This window comes from Mchenga conophoros, linkage group LG20 (assembly GCF_057382185.1).
Source record: "Mchenga conophoros isolate Kocher_MC1m ecotype Shallow Benthic linkage group LG20, M_conophoros_male_GT1.1, whole genome shotgun sequence".
NCBI lineage: Eukaryota > Metazoa > Chordata > Actinopteri > Cichliformes > Cichlidae > Mchenga > Mchenga conophoros.
The window spans coordinates 24,390,773-24,409,551 of record NC_140545.1 but is presented as its reverse complement, the minus strand read 5'-3'; the positions used below and the strand labels follow the sequence as shown (position 1 = coordinate 24,409,551).

The window sequence follows — 18,779 nt, the reverse complement described above, 5'->3', positions numbered from 1 at the left end:
AAATTTAGTAATGGCAACATACTGAAAGAACAATATTTGTCTCTTATATATGATATATCTATATATACACTGTCAAAGATACTTGTCTTTGAGTGAAGATTTAAGGTGATAGGAAATATAAATAACTGCAACTTGAATCTTTATTGAAGCTCATTGAATGACACAGAGTTCAAGCACACTGCCGTAATGACTAGTAATGATTAATATAACTATAATATTGGCCATATTATATTTACATTACCAAAGTAAGATGACTGTAGTCTCATGAACAACATGAGCTAATTGTTATTTACTTATTTAATCTTAAAATGACTGTTCAGTACAGAAATAAGGCCCAGCAATTATGTTTTTATTGTCCCGTGGTCTCAGCCTCAGATACTTATCAAATCACACAGCGCTCATGTAAAAACAAATAAAATATTTTCGCCTTCATTGGTGAAAAACAATGCTGTATGAAACTTTATGAAACTGTATGAGTTTAGTTGGATCTTGTAAGAATAAAACTATGAATCGCCTTTAAACAGAAAGTGGTTTTAAAAAGGTGTGCTGATATGAGGATAATGGGTTAACTTTACAGCATACCACAAAGTTGCCATTATTTAACAAAGTTTAAAACATGTTACTGAGCAGAATGAAGGTGCAGAAAAGCCAAAAGTATAATATCCATATACGATAACACATGGTGTCAGACAAATCATACCTGACCATCATTTTTTAAAGAATGAAAGCTATCATATATAAGTTGGTACTGTTTCTGGAAATTGTTCTGTCGAATTTATCATTTCTGCAGGACAGCTCAGGGTTGTGAACTCTGCCACAGCTCTCTATCACCTACCTGAAATTTAGTTTGTTTAAATTTCATATCAAATTTGGCTTATTTCTTAACTCTTTAATCACATATCAGTGCAGAGTTCCATCACACCCAGCTGGGGATCTAAATTTCATAACGAAACTTTAGATCAGGATTCTTCATTTTCTGCTTGTAGTCTTCATCAAACTGTTCATTCTGGGCCACAGTGAAGTGGTTCTTCCAGTCACCAACTTTTCCTGAAGAAACAGAGAAAATAATCAGGTTATTTGATCAACCTATTCATAAATGCAGTACACAGTTCTCAGAACAAACACAGAGGGGAACAAAACAACTTTTAGGTTTAGACATTTATACCTTTTCTCATGAAAGGAGATATAGTCTGGTTCATTGAATCGAAGGTGGAGTAGTTGGTCATTTTATTTTGTTTCATATTGTCAAAAGTCACGCTGGCTTTGACTCTTTCCTTCTCTTCAGGTGATGGAGACAAACTAAGGAAGGAACACAGTCGGTCTATTTCTCGTCCACAGTCCTGTGTGAAGTGTTATTTTATATTTCATTTATATGTTCTTCAAAGAAAATGATACAAAGGCAAAGAATTTGAAGTTAAAATAACAACTGCATAATGTTTCTTTTGGTAAACATAGAAAGCGAGTCCCACAGACTAGAACACCAGACGAAGGCTAAGTATTTCCTAAAAGCTATTTAATCTTTCAGCAAGGGCAACGTGTTTATTAACAAACTCAAGACACTTTTTAATGTAATGAGCTTTGTTGTAAATGGCATTCTTTAGCACAGCTCATGATACCTCAATCAAATCTTCATAGAACATGTAGTGAAAATTTGAATAAGTCTGCTTCTTCTCACACCAGCCGTTCACATGGTCATACCACGATCCAAAAACCACTACAAACACACAACAAAACACAACAGAGTGTTTACATGAGAAATAAAATGAAAACAATGTCTCTTCTTTCTACAGTAAAACTAAACTGAACTCACTCTTCCCCTCCATGAAGTTCTGCAGGAAGGTGCTCCATTTCCCCGGTTCTGGCATACCACTGTCCATGCGTTCAAAATGGAAGTAGGACACTGCATTGTCTTTTGCATTGCGGGCCACGTAGACTACCTGCAGAACCAGACAACAACAAGTTCTAATCTGTTTCATAAATCCCATGTCTCTATGGTTACAGGTATATATGCATTTTACCCTGCAGCGCTGCTCCCAGAAGGACTTTGGTACAAACTGGACTGGTAGATGAGTTTTAATGAGACGAGGAGTGGTGGGAAGTTTGTCTGCCAAGTCTGTACCTGTAAGGTAAGAATGATTGGTTTGCCCCTAATAAGTTGGACTTTTCTAGATGTCAGAGGTCAACATGGCTAAAAGGCCAACATTTTAAGGCACTTTCGAGTGAGTTTGCAAACAATTTTGAGTGTCTAATAACCAAATAGATTTGAAAAATAACCAAATATCAAGCAAAAAAAAAAATTATATCTCTCTGTTTAGACAACAGTGAATGTGAAACACACTGAGGTTGCATTTTAGCAGCTGCTGTTTCAACATGTGACACACAAAAAATTTCTGCAATCAGAACTGATCTGAGACCTTTGGGCATAGGGGGTTCGCATATCTCCAGGAAGGGTACTCTGTCATGAAGAGGGATGGAAGTCTGACGGTCTTGACCCATGTGCGCAAAATACAGAAGATCTAGGATGTAGGAGACCCATGTGGTTCCTGAGGTTGAAAGAGATAAAACCATGCTGTTCAGTGGGAAATATAGCAATCCATGAAATTATTTATTTAAAAAAAATACTATAGTAACTAGCTCCACACAACCCTTGTACATGCCCTTAAGCTTTATTTATATAGTGCCTTTCAGCACAACATTTAGCTCAAAGGTTTTTTAAAGCCAATAAAACACACAGAGAGATAAAGAGAGTCTAAAATAATTTCCAAGGCTTTGATTTGAGTTTAAATCAGTTTACTTTCACATGTCTTCACTTTCTTATGTTCACCCAGGCTGGCACAATTCTGTCTACTAAGGTTAAATTAACCTTACCTGCTTTAGGGTACGTAGCAATAAGAATATCATCTGGTCTTGCTTTGAAGTTCTGTATGTTGTCCCAGTTTTCTGTAAAGTCTGTGATCATGCCAACTCCATGGAAGTCAAACAGTTCTGGTCGAGGTCGCACCTCCATCTCTTGACTTTTTTTTATTATTAGAATAACTGTATCTATGAAGCGCCTTGAGGCGACTTTTGTTGTGATTTGGCGCTATATAAATAAAATTGAATTGAATTGAAATTAACTGCCTGAGTTTTTATTCCACACTTTAGAGTATCTTTCTCCCATATGATGTAATTTTTTTGTCTGCTTTACTGTTTTATTCTCTGCTCCTCCTTGACATCAGAAATGAGTAACCTTCAGTAATTACACCCTCAGTGCACTTTGCTTCTGAAGGTTGTGTTACTGATTAATGATTAGTCAAAGTGTAACCAATATGTCCACTCACCAAGTAATAATTAAAAAAAAATATTGATAACAACAGATAACAGGGTCTGATTTAGGGTCTGATGGCAGTTTACCATCGGTGTCCAATACCTCAAAGTAGAGCTTCCCAAGGTGTGGGGCCCGCCCCCTGGGCATGGTATGAAAAGGGGAAAAAAAAGATTGTTTGGACACTGCTAGCATAGCATGAAAGGTTTTTGACGGGGCTCCCACACTAACGCAAAGCAGGAGATGAAGCATCGCTGAATATGTTTCCAAGCAAAGTTCATTCTAAGCCAAAGACTAGAAAATATGGTGAAGCATGTCTTCCCTTTGGCTCCACCTGCACAAGTGCCAAGGTAGGTCTTATTACAGTTTTTTCTGAATGCTTAAACCCTAACTGTGATTCCTGTAGCACAATCTCTAAAACTATTCAGACTTATAGCAAAACCACTCACTGAGTTTGCAAAACTAAAAGCACAAAAACTGCTTTGCACTCAGTTTGCAATTTTGTAACACACACTTTGCAAAACTGTAGGCACAATTCACTGCACAACACTCAATTACCAAATTTCCAACACACTCCTAGCAAAAGTATACACATGTATGGCTATCATTAACACTAATTTGCCAACTGTCTGGCACACTTTCACATGTCAAAACTTTCTTAGATAATTAGTTCACTTTGCAATCAGCCTAAGCACTATAATACAGGTAAGCTCTGTGTGCGGAGTACAATGGAGGGAGCAGAAAGAGTGAGAAGTAGAGGAGGCCGAGGAAGAGGACGTGGAGGTGAAGAAGTAGGATGAAGAGGACGACAAGGACAAGGAGGAGCAAGAGGAAGACGAGGAGGGGGGAGAGGAAGAGGAGGAGGGGGGAGAGGAAGGGTAGGAAGAGTAAGAAATAGAATTGCTGATGACATCAGAGCTACAATAGTGGACCATGTAATCAACCGTGGAATGACCCTGAGGGTAGCTGGCCAACGGGTCCAGCCTAACTCGAGCCGCTACACTGTAGCAAGTACCATAAGGACATCTTGAAATGAGAATCGGTTAGTACAGTCACTTCGCACAAAGATTTGTAGCACTGCCATATGCCAATGAGAAACACACCAATACCATTGATGTAAAAATACTGAAATTGTTACTTTACAGAATTGCTAGATGACCAGATGCTGGGGCAGAGGAAGCATGTTCACTGCAGACCAAGTAACCCATATAGTCATTATGGCGACTGCAAATAATCCTATACTTGGAAATAAACACTTGTGTTTGTTTTGATGTGTTTGAATAAACACCAGTACTTGAAGTTTGGATCCCTCTATGCTTATGGATCTATGACAGAAGTATGAGCTCAAACTGACATAGCCTACCTTGTGCACAGAGAAAGCAAAAGCCAGATGTGTTTTGTATTCATACCATCAGTGTGCAGTTGGCGCATTGTGTGCTTAGGAGATGATGGCTTGTGTGTACTGTTTGATACGAAAACACCATTTTTACGAAGGTGTGAAGAGTTAATCTAGCTGTGTTTGCTTTTGCAAGAGAACTACAATGTTTTGATTATTGGGTGACAGGTTTTCTTATTTGTGTGAAGAGTTTTGCAAAATTAGCCAATGGTTACAAAAAATGTGCTTAAGCAATCAGAAAAAACTGTAATATCCAGCTTATTATCATACTCTGTGCAATATAGTCTCTTACTTGTACTCTGTAGGAAGAGTCACATTTTGTTACCATTATGTTATCACCTTACTTTTAATATACATTTTTTGTAGTTGTAATATAGTACTTTGACCTGCTCAACCAACTGTCTACTCTCCAATGCCTACACTACAAGATCCAAGCACCAGGATTCACAGGATCTCTTTCTTGGACAAAGATGAAAGGCATTAGTGTTGTATTTAAAGTGTACTGGTTTCATTTTTTTTTTTCATGCTTTCCAATATATTATTATGATCTTTATTTCTAGCACACTTTGTTGCATTTCCTGAGCATTATGGAACAGTTTGTGTTGCTTAATGTACAACTTTTAAGAGATTGAGGTTCAGACTGCATGAACATAATCTGTCATGGTTTCCAAGTTTCTTGCACTAGCCCACCTCCCCCTTCTCTCTTTCCTAGCAGTGTTTGTATGTTTGTGGGAGTTATTTTTATCTTCCCATCAGTAGTGGCTCTTCCTGATTACCCACCTTCCTGCCGGCGGGTCAGTGAGTCACTGATCACATTCACCTGTGGCTCGTTAGATAATTTCTGGGGGTAATAATAGATGAAAAACTTAACTGGAGAGCTCACGTAAGATATATTCATTCCAAAGTATCACGAAGCATTGCAGTACTAAACAAGGCAAAACAGGTATTCGACAGAACATCACTTCATATTCTCTACTGTTCACTGGTTTCACCATACTTAAGCTATTGTGCAGAGGTCTGGGGCAATAACTATAAAACCACATTACATTCACTTTTTACTCTTCAAAAGAAAGCAATTCGAATCATCCACAATGCAGGTTATAGGGAACATACAAACTCACTATTTTTGCAGTCTGAAATATTGAAAATTGACGATATAGTGAAATTCCAAACAGCACAAATTCTATTCAAAGCAAAAAATAAAGAACTGCCAGGTAATATTCAGAGTATGTTTTTTTTGAAAGAAGGAAGTTATAATTTAAGGGGTTTTTGTAACTTCAAAACAATGAAGGTACGTACTACAAGAAAAGGCTTTTGTGTTTCTGTTCAAGGAGTGAAACTATGGAACAAACTGAATATGGAATTAAAGCAATGTCCAAACATAAAACTGTTCAAAAAGAGTTATAAAAATATGATCTTCTCGATCTATAAAGAAAAGGAAAATATTTAAATTAAGTGAATGTCTCTATTTAAAAACAAACAAACAAAAAATTCATGATGTGATATTATAGTATATAGTATATCAGAAATCTGTTCACTATTTTTATTACAAATTATATCAGTAAGGAAGCTGACTAAATATTCACTGATAATTTATGGGACAGGGGTGGGATTAAATAAGTGTATACTTCTTCCCACTCCCTTTCAACATGTAAATTAATCAGAATGTTTTTTTGTATGTAATTTGTATAGTATTTTTTTCTCTCTCTTATTTCTTTTCTAAATGTACTTGTATATTGTTCACATGTTGAAATAAATTACCAATCAATCAATCAATCAATCAATCAGGCGGTCTACTTAAGGCTGGAGCCACGATGACACTTGGTCATAGTTTGCTGTTTATGTTTGGCTTGGAATAACTTTCTTTTCGAGAACAAAGTTTGCAATCTTGAGCTCAAGTGCAGAAATAAATTGACAATACAGCCCCTCACTGTGCTTTTGGCTTCCATGCATTGATCATCAGGTTTTACAATAAAAGCACAACGTGTACACGTAAAATTAAGGTATTTGGAGTGTTTATTATTCCACTGTATAATTCTGTCACATGTATGCCACAGTTTGTTTAGATGAGATCTTTGTAATACACACTGCACAGCAGTAGCTGCATACTATATCCAGTCTGTATGCCTGGCTCTGTTCAAATTTCAGTGCAGAACTGAAGTGTGGGATCTTTCATCTTCTTGTAGTCTTCATCAAAAACGTCATTCTGAGCGACGGTGAAGTGGTTCTTCCAGTCGCCAACCTTCCCTGCAGAAAATAAATAAATAAAAAATAAATAAATAAATAATATAATAATAATAATAATAATAATAATAATAATAATAATAATAATAATAATAATAATAATAATACAGGTATTTTCCCCTAATGTTACCAAATGCATCACATTACTGTTAGGTGTGTACCTTTTCTCATGAAGGGAGAAATCTTGAAATCCATAACCAGTGTTGGTCAAGTTACTTGAAAAAAGTAATCAGTAACTAATTACTTCCCCCAAAAAGTAATCCCGTTACTTTACTGATTACTTATTTTCAAAAGTAATTACTTAGTTACTTTTTAAAAATACAATTTACAACCTGAAGAGGTGATAAAGTGATAGATCTTTCAGCCCAATTCTACTTTTTCCTACATAATCCATCATACAAAATATAATCAAATGGAAAAGTCTCTTTTTTTAACTTGTTTTTATCAGTTTTAATCTTTTAACTTTATGCATCAAGCAAAAATTTAATTATATGCAACATTCTCTGACTTGAATAAATTAGTTTAACATTTAAATCTATTTTCTACACATTCCAGCACATAAAATAAAATATTTTTTTGTGTTTACACTCACTCTTTCAAATAGATGCAAGTAAAACACAGCAGAAAATAAATAAAGTCAAAGACTCAGCGGTCCTGTTGCTCTATTTTCACCTGTAAAGCAGGACTACGGTAGGCGGAGGTTTACCCTGGTGCAGGTGTGCCGCGGTAAGTTGAAGAATCCGCGAGTTTCTCTGTGAATTTCCCATTACGTCGTTGCGCACTCAGTGCTTGCTTGGAAGTTTAGGGGTTTTTTTCGCTGTAAAAAGAAGTTTTCTTCCCACGCACGATGGACGCTAATGTTTTTGTCACTTTTTATGGAATCAAACTCAAAGGTCAGTACTTCCACGCTTTAAACGCTGCACGCTCATACTCTCTCCCACAATCGATATGTGATCCATTGTTGATCTGCACACAGCTGTTGTCACTAACGGCGCACTCGCTTACGTCACTGTCGTGAGACATTCTCGCAAAAAAAACAAAAAAAACAACAACACAGTTTTAGTAACGCAGTAACACTACGGGAAAGTAACGGTAATCTAATTACCGTTTTTGCAATAGTAATCCCTTACTTTACTCGTTACTTGAAAAAGTAATCAGATTACAGTAACGCATTACAACTAACACGTTACTGCCCATCTCTGTCCATAACCGGGGCTGTAGAATAGTTGGCCATCTCATTCTGTTATCAAATTGGACTCCACCTGAGATCATTTTCTTCTCCTCAGCAGAACAAGACAAACCGAGGAAGCTGCAGAGTTTGTCTATTTCACGTTCAGTGTCCTGGAAACACATCATGGAATTAATCGCAGCATTAAAACCGCCTGGATGAGAGCATGAGAACATGCAGAAGAAAGTGCCAATGAAGAAATCAGATTACCTCAATCATATCTTCATAGAACATGTAATGAATATTTGAGTAAGTCTGTTTCTTCTTCCACCAGCCATTCACATGGTCATACCAGGAGCCAAATACCACTAAGATCAAAGAACAACACTTAAGCAATGAGAGGAAAAGATCTACACCTCACACGAAGGATAACTGTATTATTTATGCATACTTTGTCCTTCCAAAAATCTGTGGAAGTTATCCATTCTCCAGCCTCTGGCTCAACCACATTCATGCGATCAAAGTGGAAATAAGACACCATGTTGTCCTTTGCATTGCGGGCTACATAAACAATCTGCAGAAGATGGGGGGGAAAAAAAAAATCTTAAACCTTTACCAGAAGTAGACACTTTGGAGCTCCTTATTAGGCTTAAAGGTTCAAGTTACGCCTGACGTGCTGCCTTAGATTGCACTGTTATCAGTACTATTATCAGCTTCTTGAAAAACAGCACACAGGTTACTGTACCCTACAGTTTTGCTCCCAGAAGGACTTTGGCACAAACTGGACAGGAAAATGAGTCTTAATGAGTCGAGGGGTGGTGGGCAGCTTGTCTGCCAGGTCTTTCCCTGCATGGAGGGGTGAACATGGAGTAAGGAAAACTTTGATATGGGAAACGGGTAACATGATAATATAACCATAGCAATATGACTGATTGCCATGCCATCTTTGGATTCAGGTTACCAATCTCCAGAAAGGGTACTCTTTCATAGATGGGGATGGTTTTTTGCCTCTCTGGACACGTCTGACCAAAATACAGCAGGTCAAGGATCTGGGAGACCCATGTAGTTCCTAGAAAGAGAGAGAGGCAAATAACTTGATCCCAACACTGACCTCTATACACACATTTTGATGAGCCATAGTTTTTGTACACTCATTTGTGATATGTATTACTGTGTGCACACTTTATTAGGAGAGATGAAATTTTAAAAAAATGTCTTCCTTGCTGGTTCCATCAAAGAAGAAATGCTCAAGTAACTATGTAACACGTACGTAATCCAATTCCACAACACAATGTGATGGGAAATCAGCTGTGTTTTGCTGCCCATTTTATTTCGAATCTGGCGCGAACCGGTGAACCGGTCCCTGAATCAGTCACGTGGTACGGACTGCCCGCGAGGCCTCGAACGTCACTGCATACGTAATCAAAGCAAGCCTCGATACGTGCTTCACAAAACGCCCCCGAGACGCTTCGACACACAGGACACTTCACTACTAGACTGGATAGAGATAAGTGTGCATTTAGTTATTTATCTTTTTTGTGAGTTTTTTCTAATGAGTTGGAAGAAGTTTGACCACTGACCAAAGAGTTTTAAACACACCAGGGTCATGGAAAGAGAATAAATGTATGAGAATCCCCATTTAAAAATGAAAAATCATTAAGAAAAGGTTTGTTTGACTTTAAAATGACAGCTTTAAAATTGAGCTGTCCTTTATTTGTCAAAAAAAAGTGTCAAGGGATGCCTTTGAGGGCGTAGTGGCCCAGAAACAAGCAAGACAGCATAGAAGTTAGAAATTTAAGAGCAAAGACAAATTTAAAGGTTAGCATCTCAATGGATTTAGCATTGGTCCCTAGCCTACATCTCATTTCTCTGTTCTTCTTGTTCTAGCCTCACTGCAAGCATTACAAGCTTGCAATTTATCTGCTTCATTTCTCATTGACTATCACGCAAACCACCTGACCATGAAACTGCTTGTTAGTCAGTTGTCTGAATAATTTTGAGCTTCTGAAAATGAAGGTTGTGTATAGAAATGGAGGTAATTCTTACACAGTTTAGTTTGGGCAAGATTTCTTGAATTGAAGCTAAAAGCCTGAACTTCGAGCGCATATTTATGGTTTGATTTAATATCTGCTGCAGTGATGTACAGAGGCAAAACTACAAAACTAACTGTAGCTTGTTCGTCTGGAAACTTCAGAAAATTAATGACATTTTCTCAAATTTAAGAAAGTGCCTCAAGCTGTTTTTTTTTGTTTTTGTTTTTTTCCTAATGGCCAGCAGGAACTGACTCGTCTAGTCATGGAAGGAAGTCCTTAAAGTGCATGGAAAAATAATTTCACTGCTCACATGATTCCACAGATGACTTACTAGCCATGGATGGTATGCTAACATGTTCGATAGAGACTATGTCTGTAACATATAACCAGTACTGTCCAAAACTGAGGGAAAAATTTTTATTGTTAATCTAACGGTGCAGCCTGTCCACAAAGACTACAAATTAGTTTGTTTAGCTTGAGGTGTACCCTGATGTAGAAATTCTTAGGCTTCCCCTACATCCTAAATCCCAGTATAACCCCTGTTCCCCATGCTTTTGTTTCTGCTGAGTCAGACTTTGGTACTTGGTGTATGTTGCCTTGTTTTGACAGAACTATGTTTTCTGACCAAAATACTGCAGATCAGTAACGTAGATAACCGTTGTGTTTCCTATAAATATAGTGTATTAAAATTAATGTGTTGGTTCCAGGCATTGAAACATGTATCTTTTCAAAATGTATAATGCAAAGCAAATTTTGTCACTGATTCACATAGTAGTAGGACAGGCCTAAACAAATGGAACAAACTGAGTGATGCAACGAAAGGGGATCAAAAGGGGAGGGGAGAAGCAAGGGGCCTAGAAAATAGAAACAGCAGACTGGAGGTAATGTTCAAGATGGAAATGGTCAGCAGCAGTACTAAGGTAGGTTGTGGCATTTAAACAATGTTCAGTGTACCAAGAAAATGTGCCCACACATTTTTCCCCCCCCATCCTCCAATTTTGGTGAGCACGTACAAATTATATCCTCAGTTTCCTGTTCTTAGGTGATATTAGTGGGGCCCACTGTGGTCTTCAACTGTGTGTTCAGAGATGCTCTTCTGCTTACCTTGGCTATAACAAGTGGTTATTTTAGTGCTTTCCTGTTAGGTTCAATCAGTCTAATCATTCTTCTCTGAGCTCCTAACACATCAACATGTCATTTACACCCAGGTAAGTGCTGCTCATTGGCTATTTTCCTTTTTTGTCTCTATTTGCTGGAAAATCCTTGTAGTCCCACTGAATTACTTAGACCAGCTTAGCAACCATGCCATTCTGATTTTCTTTTTAAACACAGAGTTGCTGCCATGCGATTGGCTGATTGGATCTGTGCGTTAACGAGCAGTTGAACAGATGTACCCTAATGAGTAAAGCGAGTGTGTAATAAGTATAAATCATGCATTCATGTACAACTAAGAAGACTACGGACATCAATGAAACAATAATGAAACTGAAGACAACAGTGATGCAACATCAAAGTATGCCAACTGCAATCAAAACCAGAAAAATGAAGATTCAATTTTGGTCAGATTGAGATCTTGTTTTGTTAAACAGTACTGTTCAGCAGTATCTGTTTGATCTTTTTAAAAAGTCAAGACGGTATGGGCTGTTTTGGGCACATACATGTCTTAAATATTCACTGTCAGAGATGACATTCCTGTTAACTGATGATTCATAAGTTTGTGATTTGTAAGTTTATTTATTTCAATAAACAGATCAGCACTTCTGGCTTATTTCATACTTCATTTTTTTCAGACTATATCCAGTCTGTATGCCTGGCTCTGTTCAAATTTCAGTGCGGAACTGAAGTGTGGGATCTTTCATCTTCTTCTTGTAGTCTTCATCAAAAACTTCATTCTGAGCGACGGTGAAGTGGTTCTTCCAGTCGCCAACCTTCCCTGCAGAAAAAAATAATAATTCAGGTATTTTTCCTAATGTTACCAAATGCATCACATTACTGTTCACTGTACCTTTTCTCATGAAGGGAGAAATCTTGAAATCCATAACCGGGGCTGTAGAATAGTTGGCCATCTCATTCTTTTTCATGTTATCAAACTGGACTCCACCTGAGATCATTTTCTTCTCCTCAGCTGAACGAGACAAACCGAGGAAGCTGCAGAGTTTGTCTATTTCACGTTCAGTGTCCTGGAAACACATCATGGAATTAATCGCAGCATTAAAACCGCCTGGATGAGAGCATGAGAACATGCAGAAGAAAGTGCCAACGAAGAAATCAGATTACCTCAATCATATCTTCATAGAACATGTAATGAATATTTGAGTAAGTCTGTTTCTTCTTCCACCAGCCATTCACATGGTCATACCAGGAGCCAAATACCACTAAGATCAAAGAACAACACTTAAGCAATGAGAGGAAAAGATCTACACCTCACACGAAGGATAACTGTATTATTTATGCATACTTTGTCCTTCCAAAAATCTGTGGAAGTAGTTATTCCATTCTCCAGCCTCTGGCTCAACCACATTCATGCGATCAAAGTGGAAATAAGACACCATGTTGTCCTTTGCATTGCGGGCTACATAAACAATCTGCAGAAGATGGAAAAAAGAAATCTTAAACCTTTACCAGAAGTAGACACTTTGGAGCTCCTTATTAGGCTTAAAGGTTCAAGTTACGCCTGACGTGCTGCCTTAGATTGCACTGTTATCAGTACTATTATCAGCTTCTTGAAAAACAGCACACAGGTTACTGTACCCTACAGTTTTGCTCCCAGAAGGACTTTGGCACAAACTGGACAGGAAAATGAGTCTTAATGAGTCGAGGGGTGGTGGGCAGCTTGTCTGCCAGGTCTTTCCCTGCATGGAGGGGTGAACATGGAGTAAGGAAAACCCTGAAATGGGAAACAGGTAACATGATAATATAACCATAGCAATATGACTGATTGGTAACCTGAATCCAAAGATGGGATGGCAATCTCCAGAAAGGGTACTCTTTCATAGATGGGGATGGTTTTTTGCCTCTCTGGACACGTCTGACCAAAATACAGCAGGTCAAGGATCTGGGAGACCCATGTAGTTCCTAGAAAGAGAGAGAGGCAAATAACTTTATCCCAACACTGACCTCCATACACACATTTTGATGAGCCATAATTTTTGTACACGTTTGTTGGACTGACCTGCTTTGGGATATGTTGCAATAAGTATATCATCTGGTCTGACCTGAAAGTTCTGAACATTCTCCCAGTTGTCTGTAAAATAGTGAGTCATTGAGACTCCATGGAAATCAAAGAGCTCTGGTCTGGAAGACAAAATTGCCTTTTGGGGAAAAAGAGAAAAGAAAAAACAAACATTAGAGTGTGTGAACAGCAACTGCAGGGATTTGACTGCGGAGAAGAAAAAGAGAAACTAGTGTTGGCAGTTGTGGGTAGTGAATTCAGATTTGTTTCTACTTCTGAGTGACACAACAAATGATTAACAGCACAAAAGCACACAGTGTGCTCAGAGATCAAGTCTTTGGCTGAACTTAACAAAAACACTGGTTCCAAGTGACAAAGAGAAAGTCTTAAAGCTTCAAACATTGGAAAAACAAATAAAATATAGGTTGCTTCTACGTGCATTTAAAACTGCTTTCTTTTTTAATAGCTCAGCCTCACATGCTTAACAAGAAATAAACTCCACAGCAGAAAAGCAACCTGTAGCTAAAAACATCAAACTGTTTTGTTTAGAGATACCATACATACCTTCTCAGCACTAAGTGATACGTTCATTGCTGGTTTCTGCCTGGCTTTTGGTGTTGTAAGAAAAATTCTCCTCCTTTTCTGGTTGCATAACATACCATTGTTAGCTGCGCTCACTTCCACATGTAATCTGAAAGCCCCGCCCCTCTGGTTTCAGATTTCCTGACCCTTTTGTGACCACATTCGCTTAAGGATTTGAAGTGTTTCAAATGAATTCCGTGTTCTATTTGGTGTGAAATTTTAAGTAGGCAATATTTTTTAAAAAGAACATCATATGCTGTAGACTGGATAGAGATAAGTGTGCATTTATTTATTTATCTTTTTTTGTGAGTTCTTTGTAATGAGTTGGAAGAAGTTTAAACACTGACCAAAGACTTTTAAACACACAAGGGTCATGGAAAGAGAATAAATGTATGAGAATCCCCATTTAAAAATGAAAACTCATTTAGAAAAGGTTCGTTTGACTTTAAAATGACAGCTTTAAATTTGAGCCACAGACAATTTGAGCTGTCCTTTATTTGTCAAAAAAAAAAGTGTCAAAATAAAGGATGCCTTTGAGGGCGTAGTGCCCCAGAAACAAGCAAGACAGCATAAAAGTTAGAAATTTAAGAGCAAAGACAAATTTAAAGGTTTAGCATCTCAGTGGATTTAGCATTGGTCACTAGCCTACAACTACAGGCCGATCTCAAATCTCCCATTTTTAAGTAAGATCATTGAAAAAGCAGTTTCTCAACAGCTCAATTACTTCTTAAAACAGAATAACTGCTACGATGCCTTCCGGTCAGGTTTTAGACAGAACCACAGCACTGAAACCGCTCTGACCAAAGTGTTTAATGACATATGTCTGAATACAGACAGTGGAAAAATGTCAGTCTTAGTTTTACTGGATCTCAGTGCAGCATTTGATACAGTTGACCACAACATATTACTCAAACGACTGGAGAACTGGGCAGGTCTTTCAGGAACTGTACTAAACTGGTTCAAAACCTACTTAGAAAACAGGAAATACTTTGTATCAATAGGTAACTTCACATCTGAGCAGACAAGTATCACATGTGGAGTTCCCCAAGGTTCCATCTTGGGACCCCTTCTGTTTAACATTTACATGCTCCCACTGGCACAGATTATAAAGAACAACAAAATAAACTATCATAGCTATGCAGATGACACACAAATATATATCACAATGTCACCAGGAGACCGAGGCCCTGTACAGGCTCTTGGTAAATGCATTGAGGAAATCAATGACTGGTTGTGCCACAATTTTCTCCAGCTAAACAAAAACAAAACTGAGGTAATAGTCTTTGGCGCCAAAGAAAAACGATTACAGGTCACCAGAGAACTTCAGTCTATACATCTAAAAACCACAAACCAGGCGAGAAATTTGGGTGTAGTGATAGATGCAGACCTAAACTTAGAAAAACACATTAAGACAATAACAAAGTCAGCTTACTATCACCTCAAGAATATTTCAAGGATAAAAGATCTGATGTCTCAACAGGACCTGGAAAAACTAGTCCATGCATTCATCTTTAGTAGGCTTGATTACTGTAACAGCATCTTTACAGGCCTACCTAAAAAATCAGTCAGACAACTACAGCTCATTCAGAACTCTGCTGCTCGAGTCCTCACTAAGACCAAAAAAGTGGACCACATCAGTCCAGCTCTGAGGTCTTTACACTGGCTGCCTGTCCGTCAGAGGATAGACTTTAAAGTTCTGATGCTGGTCTATAAAGCTCTGAATAGTTTAGGACCAAAATACATCAGTGACCTCCTGACCCAGTATGAACCTTCCAGATCCCTCAGGTCATCTGGATCCGGTCTTTTATCAGTTCCCAGAGTCAGAACCAGACACGGAGAAGCTGCATTCAGCTTTTATGCTCCTTATATCTGGAACAAACTCCCAGAAAGCCTCAGATCAGCTGAAACACTCAGTTTATTTAAATCCAGGTTGAAGACTCACCTATTCTCAGCTGCATTTGAATAAAGCACCAAATCCACACTTTTAAGCTTAAATTTCAAAACTTACATTTAACTACTGATTTTATCTACTGTTCTGATTTTATCAGTTTTGATTTTATATACTGTTTTGTTTGTTTGTTTGTTAATTAGTTAGTTAGTTTGTTTGCTTGTTTTAATCAATTTTAAATCATGCTTTTTATTTGTTTTTGTTTCTAATGTCTCTGTAAAGCACTTTGAATCACCTTGTTGTTGAATTGTGCTATACAAATAAACTTGCCTTGCCTTGCCTTGCCTAGCCTACATCTCATTTCTCTGTTCTTCTTGTTCTAGCCTCACTGCAAGCATTACAAGCTTGCAATATATCTGCTTCATTTCTCATTGAATATCACGCAAACCACCTGACCATGAAACTGCTTGTTAGTCAGTTGTCTGAATAATTTTGAGCTTCTGAAAATAAAGGTTGTGGATAGAAATGGAGGTAATTCTTACACAGTTTCGTTTGGGCAAGATTTCTTGAATTGAAGCTAAAAGCCTGAACTTCGAGCGCATATTCATGGTTTGATTTAATATCTGCTGCAGTGATGTACAGAGGCAAAACTACAAAACTAACTGTAGTTTGTTCGTCTGGAAACTTCAGAAAATTAATTACATCAAGAAAATATGCCCACACATTTTTCCCCCATCCTCCAATTTTGGTGAGCACGTACACATTATATCCTCAGTTTCCTGTTCTTAGGTGATATTAGTGGCGCCCACTGTGGTCTTCTACTGCTTTAGCCCATCTGCTTTGAAATACTCTGTGTTCAGAGATGCTCTTCTGCTTATCTTGGCTATAACAAGTGGTTATTTTAGTGCTTTCCTGTTAGGTTCAATCAACAGTGTCTTGTTTGTTGCCTTAGATTGCACTGTTATCAGTACTATTATCAGCTTCTTGAAAAACAGCACACAGGTTACTGTACCCTACAGTTTTGCTCCCAGAAGGACTTTGGCACAAACTGGACAGGAAAATGAGTCTTAATGAGTCGAGGGGTGGTGGGCAGCTTGTCTGCCAGGTCTTTCCCTGCATGGAGGGGTGAACATGGAGTAAGGAAAACCCTGAAATGGGAAACAGGTAACATGATAATATAACCATAGCAATATGACTGATTGGTAACCTGAATCCAAAGATGGGATGGCAATCTCCAGAAAGGGTACTCTTTCATAGATGGGGATGGTTTTTTGCCTCTCTGGACACGTTTGACCAAAATACAGCAGGTCAAGGATCTGGGAGACCCATGTAGTTCCTAGAAAGAGAGAGAGAGGCAAATAAACTTGATCCCAACACTGACCTCTATACACACATTTTCATGAGCTATAAAGTTTGTACACGTTTGTTGGACTGACCTGCTTTGGGATATGTTGCAATAAGTATATCATCTAGTCTGGCCTGAAAGTTCTGAACATTCTCCCAGTTGTCTGTAAAATAGTGAGTCATTGAGACTCCATGGAAATCAAAGAGCTCTGGTCTGGAAGACAAAATAGCTTTTTGGGGGAAAAGAGAAAAAACTGAATGTGTGAACAGCAACTGCAGGGATTTGACTGCGGAGAAGAAAAAGAGTGTTGGCAGTTGTGGGTAGTGAAGTCAGGTAGTGCTTCAAGCTTATTTCTACAAGTCCTCTATAAAGAGAGTGATACAACAAATGATTAACAGCACAAAAGCCCTTGTGCTTAGAGATCAAGTCTTTGGTTGAACTCAACAAAAACACTAGTGCCAAGTGACAAAAAGACGGTCTTAAACTGTCACATTTTGTCAAATGAATTGATTATCGATTCCTCCTGCATGCATTCAAACTACTTTCTTTGTTTTTATCTCAGAATTACATGCTTAACAAGTAAAAACTCCATGAAAGGAAATCAAATTGTAGCTAAAAAAGATACTAAAACAGCTTTGTTTAGAGATATCATACATACCTTTTTAAGGTTAAGGAACATGATCTGGGTTCTGCCTTGCTTCTTTGAATGCATTACTCCCTCACCAGCTGAGTGTTTTCTACCAAACGTCTGGTTGCGAAACACACCACTATCAGCGTATCTGAGCTTTGCGTTGCATTGTGAAAGTCCAGTACTTCCCTCTTGTTCATACAAAACCAAATCAGAAAAATTTGGGACAGTATGGAAAAGTATAGAAATTAGTGATTTCTAAATTTACTTTGACTTGTGTGTCATTACAGACAATATGAACACAAAATGTTGTCATGTTTTGCCTGGTCAACTTCATTTCATTTGTAAATATACATCCTTTCCTGTCATTCAGACCTGCAGCACATTCCCAAAAAGGATCCAGTTGTGGGGCATCAAGTCATGGGCCTTCTTGTAGTCAATCCAGGCAGTGCACAGGTTGTTGAGCCAGGGTTTGTAGTCTCGGCTGCTCTGTCTACCAGTACCTGGTGATTCACTCCACTGATATTGATACTCGTGGCAATTCCCTTCTGTACCCGCTCATGTTTTGAGCCATATGCCTATTCATCTTAGCCGCTATGATGCCTGGACAGGAGCTTCCATGTTGTACTGAGCCAGGTTATTGGCTGGTAGTTAGATAGGACTGATCCATTCTGGGGATCCTTGGGCATCAGGACTTTCTGGCCTTTCTGACATCAGACGCCATTCTGGGTGTCTCTTATTGACTAGCAGCTGGTTCATTTGTGCTGCTAGAAGTTCATTGAGTGCAGCTGGCTTCTTTAGCCGTGAACCATGTCCAGGCCTGGTGCTGTCCAGCCCTTCATAGTTGAGACCCTTTCTTGGATGTCTAGCACTGTGATGGTTACTGGACCCTGCTCAGGGTAACAGCCTCCCCGGACCCTGTTTAGGGAGGTTGCTGTGGTCTGCCCTTAGATTCACGAGCCACTGAACATTGTTGTTATACATAGCATCCTTGTCCCATATGCTCTTCCAGTATTACT

General features: G+C 38.4%; 2 protein-coding genes and 1 pseudogene across 5 annotated transcripts; all 3 read right to left on the bottom strand.

The window, feature by feature from the left end:
• Positions 1–328: 328 nt before the first annotated feature.
• Positions 329–3,452, bottom strand: LOC146550870 (cytosolic sulfotransferase 3-like). Its single transcript, XM_085260943.1, has 7 exons — positions 2,869–3,452; positions 2,415–2,543; positions 2,019–2,119; positions 1,811–1,937; positions 1,617–1,714; positions 1,166–1,340; positions 329–1,047 (listed from the first exon to the last, which is right to left on the bottom strand). The coding sequence occupies exons 1-7, from the start codon at positions 3,005–3,007 to the stop codon at positions 935–937; spliced, it is 882 nt and encodes a 293-aa protein (XP_085117069.1). The 5' UTR covers positions 3,008–3,452; the 3' UTR covers positions 329–934.
• A 2,959-nt stretch (positions 3,453–6,411) lies between these two features.
• On the bottom strand, positions 6,412–11,706 carry LOC146550869 (cytosolic sulfotransferase 1-like; annotated as a pseudogene). The gene is made up of 6 exons (XR_014890282.1): positions 8,858–11,706; positions 8,564–8,686; positions 8,383–8,480; positions 8,156–8,285; positions 7,106–7,143; positions 6,412–6,947 (listed from the first exon to the last, which is right to left on the bottom strand). The product of XR_014890282.1 is annotated as a cytosolic sulfotransferase 1-like (transcript).
• A 153-nt stretch (positions 11,707–11,859) lies between these two features.
• LOC146550868 (cytosolic sulfotransferase 3-like) lies at positions 11,860–17,853 on the bottom strand. 3 transcript variants are annotated; one of them, XM_085260937.1, is made up of 9 exons: positions 17,791–17,853; positions 17,224–17,295; positions 16,995–17,123; positions 13,318–13,456; positions 12,897–13,220; positions 12,604–12,730; positions 12,423–12,520; positions 12,151–12,325; positions 11,860–12,078 (listed from the first exon to the last, which is right to left on the bottom strand). In XM_085260937.1, exons 4-9 carry the CDS (start codon positions 13,375–13,377, stop codon positions 11,966–11,968), a joined length of 897 nt encoding a protein of 298 aa, XP_085117063.1. In that variant the 5' UTR covers positions 13,378–13,456; positions 16,995–17,123; positions 17,224–17,295; positions 17,791–17,853; the 3' UTR covers positions 11,860–11,965. The 3 variants fall into 3 exon arrangements, with proteins under 3 accessions (XP_085117063.1, XP_085117061.1, XP_085117062.1); XM_085260935.1 differs by lacking the exon at positions 17,791–17,853 and having other exon boundaries at positions 12,897–12,997; positions 13,092–13,220; positions 17,224–17,387; XM_085260936.1 differs by lacking the exons at positions 16,995–17,123; positions 17,224–17,295; positions 17,791–17,853 and adding an exon at positions 13,882–16,684 and having other exon boundaries at positions 12,897–12,997; positions 13,092–13,220.
• Positions 17,854–18,779: the final 926 nt, after the last annotated feature.